Raw genomic sequence first — 13,851 nt, forward strand, 5'->3', positions numbered from 1 at the left:
AAGAACTCAAACAAATATACAAGAAAAAAACAAACAACCCCATCAAAAAGTGGGCAAAGGATATGAACAGACATTTCTCAAAAGAAGACATACAAATTATTTTAATGGGAGTGCAGCTTCATAGGGGAAAATACATTCATCAACTGAAAATTATTTCCATTTGACATCAGAATTCCAGTCTTTTATATTCTACCTTTGGTTATATTATTACAGATTTCTAGTCTCTGTAAAGGTTATACTATTATTAGGTTATACTATTATAGTAAAAAGTTGAAGTTTTGTAAAAACTGCAGTGTTGAGAAAATAATAGTATACTCGCTAAGTGTTAACTGTTTACGAGCCTCTATCATTATCTTTATCCTTACAACTCAGTCAAGTAGTTGCTTTAATTATCCTGGTTTTGAAGATGAGGAAACTGAGGCTCAGAGAAGCTAATTTATCTAAAATCAGCAAATAGTGAAACCAAGATTGAAACCTAGGCAAGCTGACTCCAAATCCTGCACTAATGTTAAAAAGAAACCGCAAAGTCATCTGTGTAAAGAAAGGAAGATAAGGAATTAACCCTAGACCAGAATTAGATCCATTGGTTCTAATTCTGTCTTTGCCACTGTTTAACTGCATCGCTGCAGCAAGTAATGCAACCTTTTTTCCTACAAAAACTAGGTGTTTATATTAAGTGATTTTTTTTATATCCCCTCTACCTTGAAGAAAATTATATCCATCTTAAGACCAAGTCAGTTAACGTAGCTTGAGGTTTTCTACCAAGTGGAAACTGAACATTTAACACTTTCATTTATATTTCAGCTCACCTTTCATATTCAACTTTTTTGACGGTGGAAGACCCTTTTTAATGCAACTTGATCTGTCCTTGTGTACCAGTCTTGTCTTTTGCATAATAAGCAAATATTTGTTAGATGAATAAAAGAGAATGTGCAAATTTTAATATACTTTAAAATGTGCATATATATACACACACACTCATCCACAAAAACTTCCCTGTTAGCATATTTAGAGTAATTGCTGGTAATTCAGAGCTGTAAAATTCATTACATTTGTGTTATTTCCTATAATTATGATCATAAACTTTATCAGCAGTTTATGTTCCATTACATCCCAAAGTAGAGGCTATGCATATATGCTTGTAGAATCAGTTCTACTTTATTTGTGCTAATAGAAGTGAGGAAAGGTATTTACAATTCAAATTGTTAATTTCCATATGAAATAAACTGTATGAACTAAACCCTGAGAAATTTAGATATGGAATATGCTTGACCTTGGATTGTGCTCAACCGATGTTTACTGGATGAGCATCCACATAATTTATGGTAAGCAGCATGGAGCTAAAGTTCACCTTTGCTTATTTAGCAAATCCCTTCTAAATTGATAGGAATAAACTTTATGAAAAACAGTCCTTCACAGGAAAGTATTTAGAAAAGCAGGCTTAAGAATGACTTTTAGAAGGTACATTTACAGTATGACAATTGCTGTTTTAATTAGAAATCATTATCCTCGTAATGAGACCAGATCAGTTGCTGTACATGTTTTCATATAGTTTTTAAGATGGTTCATAAATTTTTACTGTGTTTTACATACATTATGTTGATTCAAACCTAGTCGGGTTAAGTTTCTGAAACCTACTGAAGTACCTTTGGAATGCAATTTAGAACATGCATCTGCTTTTGATATTTCACCCTGTGGCTCAGCACCAATTATGGCAAAGTAGGACCTAATTAGACCATAAAGGATAGGAAGCCTGGAATGAGCCACCCCAGAGATAATCTTTTGATAGTGATGGATAAGTATTTATTATGTACGATTATAAGCCAATTCTTTTCTGAGAAGTAATAGTAATTAATTTGTTTCTTATTTTCTAATCATAAGTTTTCCAGTTTACAAATGTAAGTTTTATTACAGTCGGGTTTTGTTTTTTTTTTTTTAAACCTGGATAGCCAAATTTGCCAAGATCACAACAGTTCAGTTTTATTCACTGTAGCTTTTACACAGAAATAAGTCATAGTCTAAATGTAATTTATTATTTGGCAGTGTTTAAAAACACCCTGAATTGTTGCAGTAAATGTCTAAAAAGTTTTATTCTGGATATAATTTCATATAGTTTTCTTTAGGGTATAAATATATGTTCTTCAGTTTACCTGGAACATCTATGACCCTAGTTAAAATGATTTCTTACACTAATTCTTGGTCTTTTTCTTCCTTTGTATTTTTTGTGACCTGATCACCTTCTTGCTTAGCAAATGGAAATACTAGCAGTAAGTGACCTGTCTTGATTTATAGACCACTCACCCTTGCCAGACAAACTGGTTTTCATCTGCCATTTGTCCATTTGTGACCTAGCAATGTTTTGTCATGGACTACTTTACAAGTAGTATGTGCTTCAGTTTTGCAAAGCCCTAATCCATGAAATATTGGTTCTATTAAAATAGATGTTAAAATACATAAAATTAGCAGTCACCTTTTTCTTAAATATATCTCCTTTTAAATTTCTTAATTTAAAAAAAGTGCATTTTTTTTTTTTTTTTGAGATGGAGTCTTGCCCTGTTGCCCAGGCTGGAGGGCAGTGACATGATCTTGACTCACTGCAACCTCTGCCTCCTGGGTTCAAGCGATTCTCCTGCCTCAGCCTCCCCAGTAGCTAAGATTATATACACCCGCCACCATGCCCCGCTAATTTTTTTTGTATTTTTAGTCGAGACAGGGTTTCACCACATTGGCCAGGCTGGTTTCAAACTCCTGAGCTCAAGTGATCTGCCTGCCTCGGCCTCCCAAAGTGCTAGGATTACAGGCGTGAGCCACCATGCTCAGCCCATGTGTTAATTTCATAGTTTCATTTCAATGAGATTACCAAGTGGTTTTCTTTAGAAAACTGATCTCACTTTAAAAGACAGCTTTTCTTACTTTTTAGGTAAGCGGTTATCCGGTTTCACTTTGCTTTATCAAGCATTTGTTGATAAATGCAGTGAGATCTACATCTCAATGAGGGCAAAAGACTTTGCATTTGTAGATTATTTTAATTATGAATTTAAAGTTTTAAATTCTAATGAATCCTTTTTAAAGTATCCTATTAATTGCCTGCTGAAACAGTCTATTTGTAGAATGTGAAAATGTGCTTAACATTAAAACTGAATTCTGTAACCAGCAGTGATATTTGTTTTTATTTTAATCTTAGTCTTTAAAGCATATTTCACCTGCCTTTCATCAGCTTCACACCATATTAACTTGCTTACTGCAGAAAAATAAACAAGACAATTTTAACTATAAATTTTCATTGGAAATATGCTGTCTAGAAAACACCACCTAAATTTAATGTAATGTTATTTATTTCTAGGAATTGGAGCTCTGCCGAAGATTATACAAATTGCATTTTCAATTGCTGCTTCTGTTCCAGGCCTACTGTAAACTTATCAACCAAGTAAATATGATAAAAAATGAAGCAGAGGTAAATATTCAGTTGTATTAGGCATCAGTAACTGATTCTAGAAAGTTTTTAAAATATATATTTATTAGTTGTTAGAATAGCTTAAGTCAAAAGTCACTTAGAGTGGTCTTTTTTTTCAGTTAAGGAATAATTTGTTTTTTAATAATGTGCTATGTCAGGACCTATGAGTAAATAAGACAGCAGATATCCAGCAGTTGTAAAAGGTTCCAGACCTTAAAGGCTTCCATAGCAGAAACAGATCATCTATAATCAAAAGTCAAGTAAAAGCCAAGGATAGTGGCACATACCTATAGTCCTAGTTACTTGGGAGGCTGAGCTGGAACAATGACTTGAGCCCAGAAGTTAGAAGCTGCAGTGAGCTATGACTATAGCACTGCACTCCAGCATAGGTGACAGAGCAAGACCCTGTCTCAGAAAATCAAAAGTCAAATAAAGCACATCAGTTCAATACAGACATAAAACTGTATCATCAACCCCCCTCTCCCAACATGTTGTTCATATTTCTATAGTTTTTGTTTGTTTGTTTTTTGAGGCAGAGTCTCCCTCTTTTGCCCAGGCTACAGTGCAATGGCATGATCTCAACTCACTGCAACTTCCACCTCCTGGGTTCAAGCAGTTCTCCTGCCTCAGCCTCCCGAGCAGCTCGGACTACCTGTGTGCACCACCACGTCCAGCTAACTTTTTTGTATTTTTAGTAGAGACAGGGTTGCACCATGTGGGCCAGGCTGGTCTCAATCTCCTGACCTCAGGTGATCCACTGCCCTAGCGTCCCAAAGTGCTGGGATTACAGGCATAAGCCACCACACCCAGCCTATATTGTTATAGTTCTATTAATGCACACAACAATAAACATTTTAAAAAACACTTTGAATGTTGAAAATCAATACATAGCCTCAAAGATGCTAACTTTAATCTTTTTCTCTCCTTGTCATCTGCTAGTAATAAAACTATCACTGGGGAAATGATTTCTTAGTCATTAAATCTATAAATAAATAAATATATATATATTTATATTTATATAAATACCCTGGGGTAAATAATCTTTTAAAATCTAAAGACTTTACTGTCACATAGTTTTCATGATCCCCCATAACAGTAAATGTGCTTTTACTATGCAAAATGTAGTAATACTAAAATCAATATAGACATCTGTTTATTACAACTTGTTGCTTTATCAAGAACATTTAATTTCAAGACTACTATTTGGTGAAATTTATTTGCTCCTACAGAATGGAGTACTTGAAATATTAACTGCCCTTTCTTCCAAGGCAAACATTTTTAAATACTCTTTAAAATAAGAGCAACAACGATACTACCATCAGGTATATTCTTGTAGCCAACTAAATGTTTTTGTTACCAAACATACGAATAGATCCTTAAAGATGTATTTGTTTTAGGTCATCAACATGTCAGAGGAACTTGCCCAACTGGAAAGTATCCTCAAAGAAGCTGAGTCCGTTTCCGAAAATGAAGAAATTGACATTTCCAAAGCTGCACAAACTACTATAGAAACTGCCATTCATTCTTTAATTGAAACTTTGAAAAATAAGGAATTTATATCAGCTGTAGTACAAGTCAAAGCTTTCAGGTAAAACATGACAGGATTTAAAGGTGATGCCTGTAAATTAGACAGGAAGTTTAGTAATACTAGGTTTTCATTTTCAATTTGCTGTTTCCATATCATGTCTTTATGAAAGGAAAACATGAGTATCTTTAACAGTTGCCATTGAAATGATACCAATTTTAGATTTCTTTTCACTTTCAGGTGGTACTTTGAGTAATATTTGCTCAAATATTAAAACAGATCTTGTTATTTACAAGGAAATGTTGTTGTTATAGGTATTTAACTTAAATTGAGTTAGTCTTAACTAATAATTGCCTAAGTCTCAGAACTAAAAAACTATTGTGTATTTTCAGATCTCTCTGGCCCAGTGATATCTTTGGCAGTTGTGAAGATGACCCTGTGCAGACACTGTTACATATATATTTCCATCATCAGACACTGGGCCAGACAGGAAGCTTTGCAGTTATAGGCTCTAACCTGGACATGTCAGAAGCCAACTACAAACTGATGGAACTTAATCTGGAAATAAGAGAATCTCTACGCATGGTGCAATCATACCAACTTCTAGCACAGCCCAAACCAATGGGAAATATGGTGAGCACTGGATTCTGAGACACTTCAGGCCTTTAGGAAAGAAACTAAACTGAAGATGATGAAGAATATTAAACCAAGCACCTTTTATGGACCCTTGCATTCACTGATAACTTTCTGGCAGCATCTACTTTTTAGCTTAACTAATGTCAAACTGGATCAAAAACAAAGATCTGAAAGAAAAAAAATCTGGTATTTTAACAGCTGCCAACATCTCCCACAATAACTGTATGAAGAAGGTATTTTTTAATTACTTAACCTACGTGAAAAGAAAAGGGCTAAAAGTGATGCCTACAAATACATTACTTTCTGGGGAAAGAAAATAATTCCAAGAATGTTTGCAATAATGGCCTCCAATACTGAAACATCCAAAAGCGGGTGAAATGAGGCTGAAATCAAGGCTGTTTCATTTTAGCTGAAGACCTGCAAAGCTGCTTGAATTTCTAGTAGTCGAAAACCTAACCTGCAATTGATGCTTAATCATCCAGATGAACATGCAAGTCAGCTATACACATCAAGACTAATTTACAAAAACCATTGATTTTTCAGTATGTGGGATAAGGGGTTGGGTTTTTTGGTTTGTTTTTTGGTCTGTATAAGGAATTATGTGTGTGTGAGTTGGGATGTGTGGATATGTGATATTTTCAAGGTATGGATGTTTGGTGATAACGTCTCAGAGCATGCCTAAAAGAGCACTGCAAGATTATTTTTGAAGAAATGTTATTTTATTAGATCTAACTCTTCATAGTATGTAAATGTTAGAACATTTTAATAATATTTTAAAACTGGGCTTTCCCAGTATTTCAAAAAGAAATAATATATCTGTTAACGTTATTGGAATGCTGCTCAGTTCTCTGATCAGTGCTTATGTTACGATTGTTGATAACTAACCAAAGTAGATGCCTGCAGAGACTTTAAAATGTAAAATAAAGATGTATGCTGCCTGTCAGCTATTCTCATTAGAAAAGTTAACTTATTTTACTCCATATAGAAACTGTAGAGATTAAACCAGTATTTTCTTGTACATTTGTGCCATGCACTGTTATACAAGAATAAGTGTACAAAGCTAAAGAAAAAATTGTGGTCACTGATGATGGAATATATGACTTGCAGGCTTTGAAGTCTGCAGAATTCAAGAAAAGAGCTGCAAATGCATTTTTATATGTTTATTCAGGACTCACATGTTTTACCCTAAAGAAACCTGGGGCTAGGGGGAAATGAAAGCAAGCCTGAAGACTGACTACCAAAACATGCAGTATACTTATTCACTAAGTCTGTAGTACAACATGAACTGGAGTCTCTATCCTTTTTTAAATCGCATTTTGTAAGAAAAGAAAAAAAAAGAATGTAGTCCCACAACTCCTGATTTGAAAGAAACACCTTGTATTTTTTATATACATCTCTTATCCACTGTGATCCACTGTGACTTTTCTTTTAAACTGGGCTCTGTGATTCCAGAGTTTAGAATGTAGAAATGAAGTGCTTAGCTTTACCTTTTCTTGGGGGTGTGGACCCTGCCAGAAATGTAATTACGTATGCTCGAGTGCATTAACTGAAGGCACTGTGCACACCATTGGACTGCTGACCACAGTTACATTTCCAGTAAAATTCCATATCTGGTCACGGCTCATTCATAATCACTGTATTTTTGGACCCTGATAAAGACAATTATTTTGATGGTGTTCTTGTACTGTAAGTGGTATCCTTTAAATTATTTAAAACTTTTGGGTGTGGGGCAGGCAGAGAGGGATGGTGTCCAGAGATACATTACACTTTACATCCTATCTTACTCTCCCCTGTTTTTCTCACCCTCCTTACATCCTTTTCACCCTCCTTACATCCTTTTTGTTAAAAATAAAAAGCATTGTAGCTGTTGGTTTGTGTTGTATTTTAACAAAGAATGAATGATTAGAGTGTGCATCATTTAGAAACCTTTCAAATGTTACCCCCTTGAATTGCCTTAAAAAAGAACAAAATCAGTTGACTACCCAACCAAATCTTTCAGTTTGATACTTGCTTTTTGCGTTTATTTATATGTAACTAAGTCTATTAATAAAAATGAATATACCTCCTGCAATCAAGATGCAAATTCATGAGGATGGCCTTCCGCAACAGCATTTTCCTCCAACCTACACTTCTCTGCTTCTCAGCCTCTGAATCCCAAGTTAGTATTTATTAACAAATATATCCAATGCTTAATTTATTACCTGATTTAGTTCTATTTGGAGCCCAGTTTTTGCTACATACAACCTTTTTCTTTTGCCCACTAATCATTTTTAAATAGTACACTTATAAGACAACAGTAAAAGCAGCAATCTGGCAGTTTCTTCATGCTGCTTCTAAAACAAAACCACAGGATTTCTTATTTTAAAATATATTTTCTACTTTTAGTGATGTAAAATAGAGGGTGTGGCAAAACACATAACCTCCCTTAAATTTAGGAAATCATTATATGCTTTCTTGGAAAAAGACTCAAGAGCAGAGTAAGGATCCTCATCCAGGCCTATGAGTGAATACTGCTCACATAAAACACCAGGATAACCTAAACAAAAGGAGAGAGACAGTATTAAAATCCATTTATTGGTATTGTATAGCATTTTCTTCCCTAATTTTTCAAAGTAATCCATGGTTCCTTTAGAAAATAAAGGAAATTTGAAGAAAACTACAGTTACTTCTCTTGATACCCAGAGACATCTTGGAGTATTTCCTTCTAACCTCTCTCAACCTGTCTTAAAATCTATTCACATCTTACAAGTTTTTGGATTGTACACATAAAGAGTTTGGCAGGGCCTTTTCATTGCTCGAATGTAATCACCATAATCTGAATGGCATGTTTTTGTGCCACTTTGTTGAATATCTGCATGCCCACCCACCCTAAGTAAAACAGTCTGATCCTCACTTTCCTCAGCTGAAAAATAGGGTTAGCTGCTATGTTAGGAAAATTAATGGCAAGCAATATTAAAGAACAATGTAACCATATTAATAGCCAGTGGAAATTTCTTAGGACTCAATGCAGGTATCTTTTATGTAATTCATTCATTGAGCAAATGCTATTGATCATATTATGTATCACTTGCATGTCACAGTACAAATGGGTTTCCTACCCCTGTATCTACCCCCAACCAAATAACAGGAACACACTAGAACCAGTAAAAACACATCGCCTTTACCCACACCAGTTCTTGTCATTTCTCTTCAGCCTTGCCACCACTTTATCTGGTCCCTGCAAGTCTCCTTATCTACAGGTATCCACTGTATAGCTGGAGTGATTTTTTAAAAGTGAATCTATATGTCACCATGCCCTACTATCTCCAGCATACCTTTAAAACTTTTTAGTGCAGCCTGAGGAAGTGCCTGTAGTCCCAGCCACTTGAGAGGCTGAGCCAGGAGGATGGATCACTTGAGCCCAGGAGCTTGAGGCTGTGGTGTACCCTGATAATGCCTGTAAATAGCCCCTGCACTCCAGTAGAGACCATCCTCCTAATGAAGGCATAAAACACCCTCCAGTCTGGCACTGCTAGGTTTACTTGGCATGTCCTCCAGAGTATTCTCCCACTGTGGCCTCCTCCTGGTGGTTTTCTACTACAGGGCTTTTGCAGATTGTTGCCCTAATCTGGAAATTTTCCTCTCGCCATTTTTGCCTCATTCGACTCATTTGAACTGGAGTTCAGCTGAGGTATCATTCTTTTAGGCAGGGTTTCCCTGACCTAAGTCAAGTCACTTACTGCAGAGGCATTTATCACAGGTCAGAACCTCGGTTTTACATTGATGTAAAAACTAGTGGCCATCTGCCCACTCTGCTAGAAGCTCCATGAGATGCCACACCTGTTCTCTGCTGAGCACAGGTTCTCATGCTTCAATTCCATTAGTAACAGCTGGGGGTGCCTGTTAAATGTAGGTAGGACAGGTGCCCAGTAATCTTCATTTTACACGCACCATCTCCGTCCACATTGATGCAGGTGGGCCTTTCCCCTAGAGATACGGATTCTATGGAGACCTCAAACCCACTTTGGCCCCTTTTAACAAGTGTCCAAGAATGTTAAGACTTAGTGCTATGGCCTAAGGTAGTAAGGAGTTCACTTAAGTGGGAATGTTAGACAATTGGAGGCATAATTAGCACATGGTTCCAATTATATGGTTTCTCTAATTAAACCAATACTACAACTTTAATTTCATCAGATGCACTTGAGGCTCTAAACTCAGTCCCATCCTCAACTAGGAGCATTCTGGCAGTGGGGCCTCAGTGTTGTCATGAGAAGCTACTAGATGCAGTTAAGAGTCTGGCATCCCAACTAGCACCAAGTCAGTGAAGACGAAGGCTAAGGCCTACACCTCTAACTTGACATCTTTAAGTACATTTAGGAGGCCTACTTTAAGAAAAAAAAAAAGCTTTGAAGAAACACAAAGTCTACTTGATGGGTTATTCAGTGTCTTAAAGCAGCCATTTGCCCACAGCCACCCTGTTCCAAGCCCCACTTTTGCCACATTTGTGAAACTGACTAGTCAGGTTAGTTTTCCCAGCCTTCCTCTACCTAGTAGCTTACCTCCTAAAGTCACCCGGACACTAAAGCCTTTACCTACCCCATCACCGCCATTCAGCATTCCTACTCTACCGTTAACCTCCCAGCGGTCTCACGTAACCAAGAAATGGCTCTGCCTCCACCTCTCCCAAAAGAATGCCTTAATGTTACAGCTAGGCAGCTTTTTTTTTTTTTTTTGAGATGGAGTCTCGCTCTATCGCCCAGGCTGGAATGCAGTGGCACAATCGCTAGGTGGCTTTTTATTCAGTTAACTCCCTTCTAAGCTTCAGTCCTCCAGAGCTGCCTAAATAGTATACCTCGTCTACGAGCCCCTACTAAATTGTTTTCCAAGTAGCCACAGCCTAACTCAGCCTGGCCCACTCTCTGCCATCAGCAAGCATTCATAAAGGTGAAGTGACAGGCCCAGACTGTTAGCACAAGACAAGTGCTCTTGAAACTTTATTTTCAAAGACAGATTTTATGCAATGTATAAATTGTGTTGCAATACCTTTATTTGAAGGCTTTTTCAGAATACACTGCCTTTCATGAAGTATTTTGAGAAGGGAGAGGTGGAGAGGAGAGGCACGGAAAAGCTCACTCATCTACTCCATCAGTGCATACACAGCAACACTGACTTTCACCTAAATGATGTATTTGAAACTGAAAGTGCTGTCACAGGACAGGCGTTTGCCTTTGCATCTACCACACAAATCTTGACGGTGGGGCCGTTTAGGGTCCACGTGGCGAAGTTTTACTGGGCAGGAACATCTAGTTTGTTTACAACTCTGGGGGAAAAAAAATACAGAAGGGCATACAGAAGATAAACCCTTGGTGATTTCCTAGGACTTCAACATTTCTCTAGTCCATTCAAGTACTTATTGAATGCACTCTAAGCAAGGTCCCATAGTAATCTTGTTTTCCCTCTACATCCCTACCTACCTAGCAATGACAGGGCTAGGAATAGTGGGTGTTTAACCATGCTGTAGTGCTGCTAATATTGCATCAGATCCAATTATGAGTTGTGAAGTTTCTTTTGCAACAACTTTTTAAGAGGAAGGGTAGAGAACAAGTCAGGGTTGAATTTGACAATGAACACCAAGAGCAGAGTGGTTAAGGCATCCTCCTTTACAAACATGCCCAGCCCTGATCTAAGTGATTCTAAGTGGCTTGCCATACTTAGTTTCTCTCCACCACCCCAGGGTGTTAATGCTTCTAAATATCCAACGTGGGTCAAGTGTATTGATTAGGCTGTCTCAATTGGCAATTCAGACTCCATTAGCTGTGTGATAAGAGGCGAATTTAGACACTTCTTTCCTCTTAAAGATTCGCTAAGCCCCTTAGCAGTTAATAGCAAGCAAGTGCTTAAGCAATGCTTAATTAACATATTGCTTGCTTACCGTTAGAGTCAACTCCCCATAAAGCTAGACAACTTAGATTTATCTTAAACTGTCCCCCTTTGTGAGCTTTCAGGCAAGACAAACTAACCCCATGTGCTTAGACTAAATACTTTGAGGTTGTGATTCCTAAGAAGCATTTCGGTAAAAGTCAACCTTGACTACTTCATGTTAGCTGACAAGCATGTTTTTGTTAATTTTCTTATACATCTAAGTAGCAAGTAAGGCAAGTATTCTTTCGTATCGCAAGTGAGGTTAACAATTTTAGAAGAGGTTAACAAGAGGATTTGCAAGGGCAGAAAGAAGCTAACACCAAGGCCCCGTTTCCCAGGTGAGTATTGTTTCTACCACTCCTAACAAAAGCCAGTTGAAACCTAAGGTCTGGGGACCTGGCCTTTTTGGAAGTATACTCAAACTACACTAAAAACCCTCTACGACAGCCCAGGTCAGACAAAATGCAAAACATCTGACTTACTTGACAGGTGATATCCTCCACTCGGTAAGGGTTATAAGACTTCTGACAAGTTCTGCAAAACTGTTTGAAGTAAACCTGTGATGAGAAAGAAAATAAAACAAAATCGCCTTGACACTTTCAGCAAGAAGATGCCAGTCACTTGGTATTTCTTACCTTGTTAGTTCCCTGTACACACCACACATAAGCACTCTCCCAGCGGATGTTGCAGTCCTTGCAGTGGTAATAGCCATATTTCTGCTCTAAGAACTGAACAACAGGATATGTCAGTTTAACCAACATAAGACCTGAATTATCCTTCATTTCCAGACGTTGGGAAGGATCTACTTGATATCTGAAACTGTCAACTTCAGATCATGAAAGAAAGCAGGGTCAGGTTTGGGTATGCCTCTTCAATACAGTAATTAAGTGAGCTAATAGCCTAGTCAAACAATTAAGCAAGCATGGGCCTTAAAGTTCATATACCAGATTAACTCAGTTCATAAGGCTAGCTGATAAATGAATAAGTAGGGACATAATAGTTCAACAGTTCTCTGAAGTTTGGGATTCTTCAGGGAGGCCTTTTAAGATGAAGCCTGATCTTAGACTATGCACACATGAAAGGTATTAAGCTGAAGAAAAATAAGACTCCACATCCAAGGAACTTTAAGGGGTTCACCAAGATCACATTCTTCATGCTGCTAGTTAATTCCCAAACAGTAGTGCCAGGAACCGAAATTCAGTAGTAGTAAGGAACCGAAATTCAGTAGTGCCAGTAAGCCATAATTCATATTCAATATGAACAAAAGTAGTGTTATCTAAACTTCCCTTCTTCCCTCCCCGTGAGTAACCAGTTATACACACGTTTTTAGAGTTAGGCTTTTAGAATTGGAAGGAACGCTGGGGAGCACTTAATTCGGTCTGCTCACCTGTGAGACTGACTGCTAAGTTCAGGAAGGTTATGACTGGCCTAAGATCACACACAGCTCGTGCATGGCCACGCTGGAAAGCCCTGGCCTCTCAATTCACTCCTCACACAATCAGCCTACCGCCACCAACACCGCCCCTCAAAAGGAATACCAGCCTGTGATGGCCGTGGCAGAGACCGCGAAGGACTCCCTCGGGCTTCTTACCACCTCTTGTGCCTTTCCACTTCTGCTAGGTCATAACTGCCCTCTGCGTGCCCCCAGCCCTTTCAAGGTTCAGCCTGCTGCTCTCGGGCGGCAATACTGAGCAGTCCAAATGCTTTCGCAGTATTGGATTTCTGAGGTGGGGGTGCTTTTTAAAAGCAAAGCAAATTCCTAGGAAGGGGCATTTTAGGAGCTCCAGCTTTCCAATAGCCTGGAAGCTTGTAAAGGAGAAGTCAGAATTGCTGACCAGAATCTCAGCAGTTGAAGGGTTTTTGCCACATCTAGTGCAGAAATGGGAGGGGGATTCTTCGGAATCTCCTCTCCTGCCTGCAAGTGCTCCCGAAGTTCAGTTGTGCGTCATCCAACCGCGCGGTCAGGACTGGCCTACACGCCCACTGCCCAAGGTTTACAGTGCAAATATGAGGGTTGTGAATGTCCCAAGGGCGTTGCCCTCGCCAGCCTGTGGAGCAGCCGCGGCGAGTAAGTCAGGCTGTCGGGGACATGAGACTGCTGTGGGGCAAGACACCTGTCGCGGTCATTGGCTGTTTCGGAAACACGGAAGTGGCCACGCTTAAGGAAGCGCCGCACCTTCACGTGTACCCGAAGCAGTCACAGGGCCCGGCCCCAGTAAGACACCGGCATCCCCGGGCTCTCCTGTGCCCTGACCGCCCCAGGCCTTACCTGGAAGCGCAGCCGCTCCTTGCCCGGCTCCGGGCTCCGTGGCGACGGCCTCTCTCCCGCAGCGGC

At 38.7% G+C, this 13,851-nt stretch overlaps 2 protein-coding genes across 3 annotated transcripts in view; one reads left to right on the forward strand and one right to left on the reverse strand.

Annotated features, from left to right (window-relative positions):
- Window positions 1–7,484, forward strand: part of FRYL (FRY-like) — a 277,851-nt gene extending 270,367 nt beyond the window's left edge. For both annotated transcript variants that reach the window (XM_011927311.1, XM_011927310.1), the window contains 4 exons: window positions 2,250–2,267; window positions 3,344–3,454; window positions 4,852–5,042; window positions 5,372–7,484. In XM_011927311.1, coding sequence (XP_011782701.1) covers window positions 2,250–2,267; window positions 3,344–3,454; window positions 4,852–5,042; window positions 5,372–5,630 — 579 coding nt within the window. In that variant the 3' untranslated portion in view covers window positions 5,631–7,484. The remainder of the gene's footprint in view (window positions 1–2,249; window positions 2,268–3,343; window positions 3,455–4,851; window positions 5,043–5,371) is intronic.
- Window positions 7,485–10,625: 3,141 nt separating this feature from the next.
- Window positions 10,626–13,851, reverse strand: part of ZAR1 (zygote arrest 1) — a 4,072-nt gene continuing 846 nt past the window's right edge. Inside the window, exons 2-5 of the mRNA XM_011927420.1 lie at window positions 13,515–13,646; window positions 12,152–12,342; window positions 11,999–12,073; window positions 10,626–10,914 (exon numbers count right to left, since the gene is read on the reverse strand). Coding sequence (XP_011782810.1) covers window positions 10,771–10,914; window positions 11,999–12,073; window positions 12,152–12,342; window positions 13,515–13,646 — 542 coding nt within the window. The 3' untranslated portion in view covers window positions 10,626–10,770. The remainder of the gene's footprint in view (window positions 10,915–11,998; window positions 12,074–12,151; window positions 12,343–13,514; window positions 13,647–13,851) is intronic.

The sequence above is a fragment of the Colobus angolensis genome, unplaced genomic scaffold (assembly GCF_000951035.1).
Source record: "Colobus angolensis palliatus isolate OR3802 unplaced genomic scaffold, Cang.pa_1.0 Scaffold71, whole genome shotgun sequence".
Lineage (NCBI taxonomy): Eukaryota > Metazoa > Chordata > Mammalia > Primates > Cercopithecidae > Colobus > Colobus angolensis.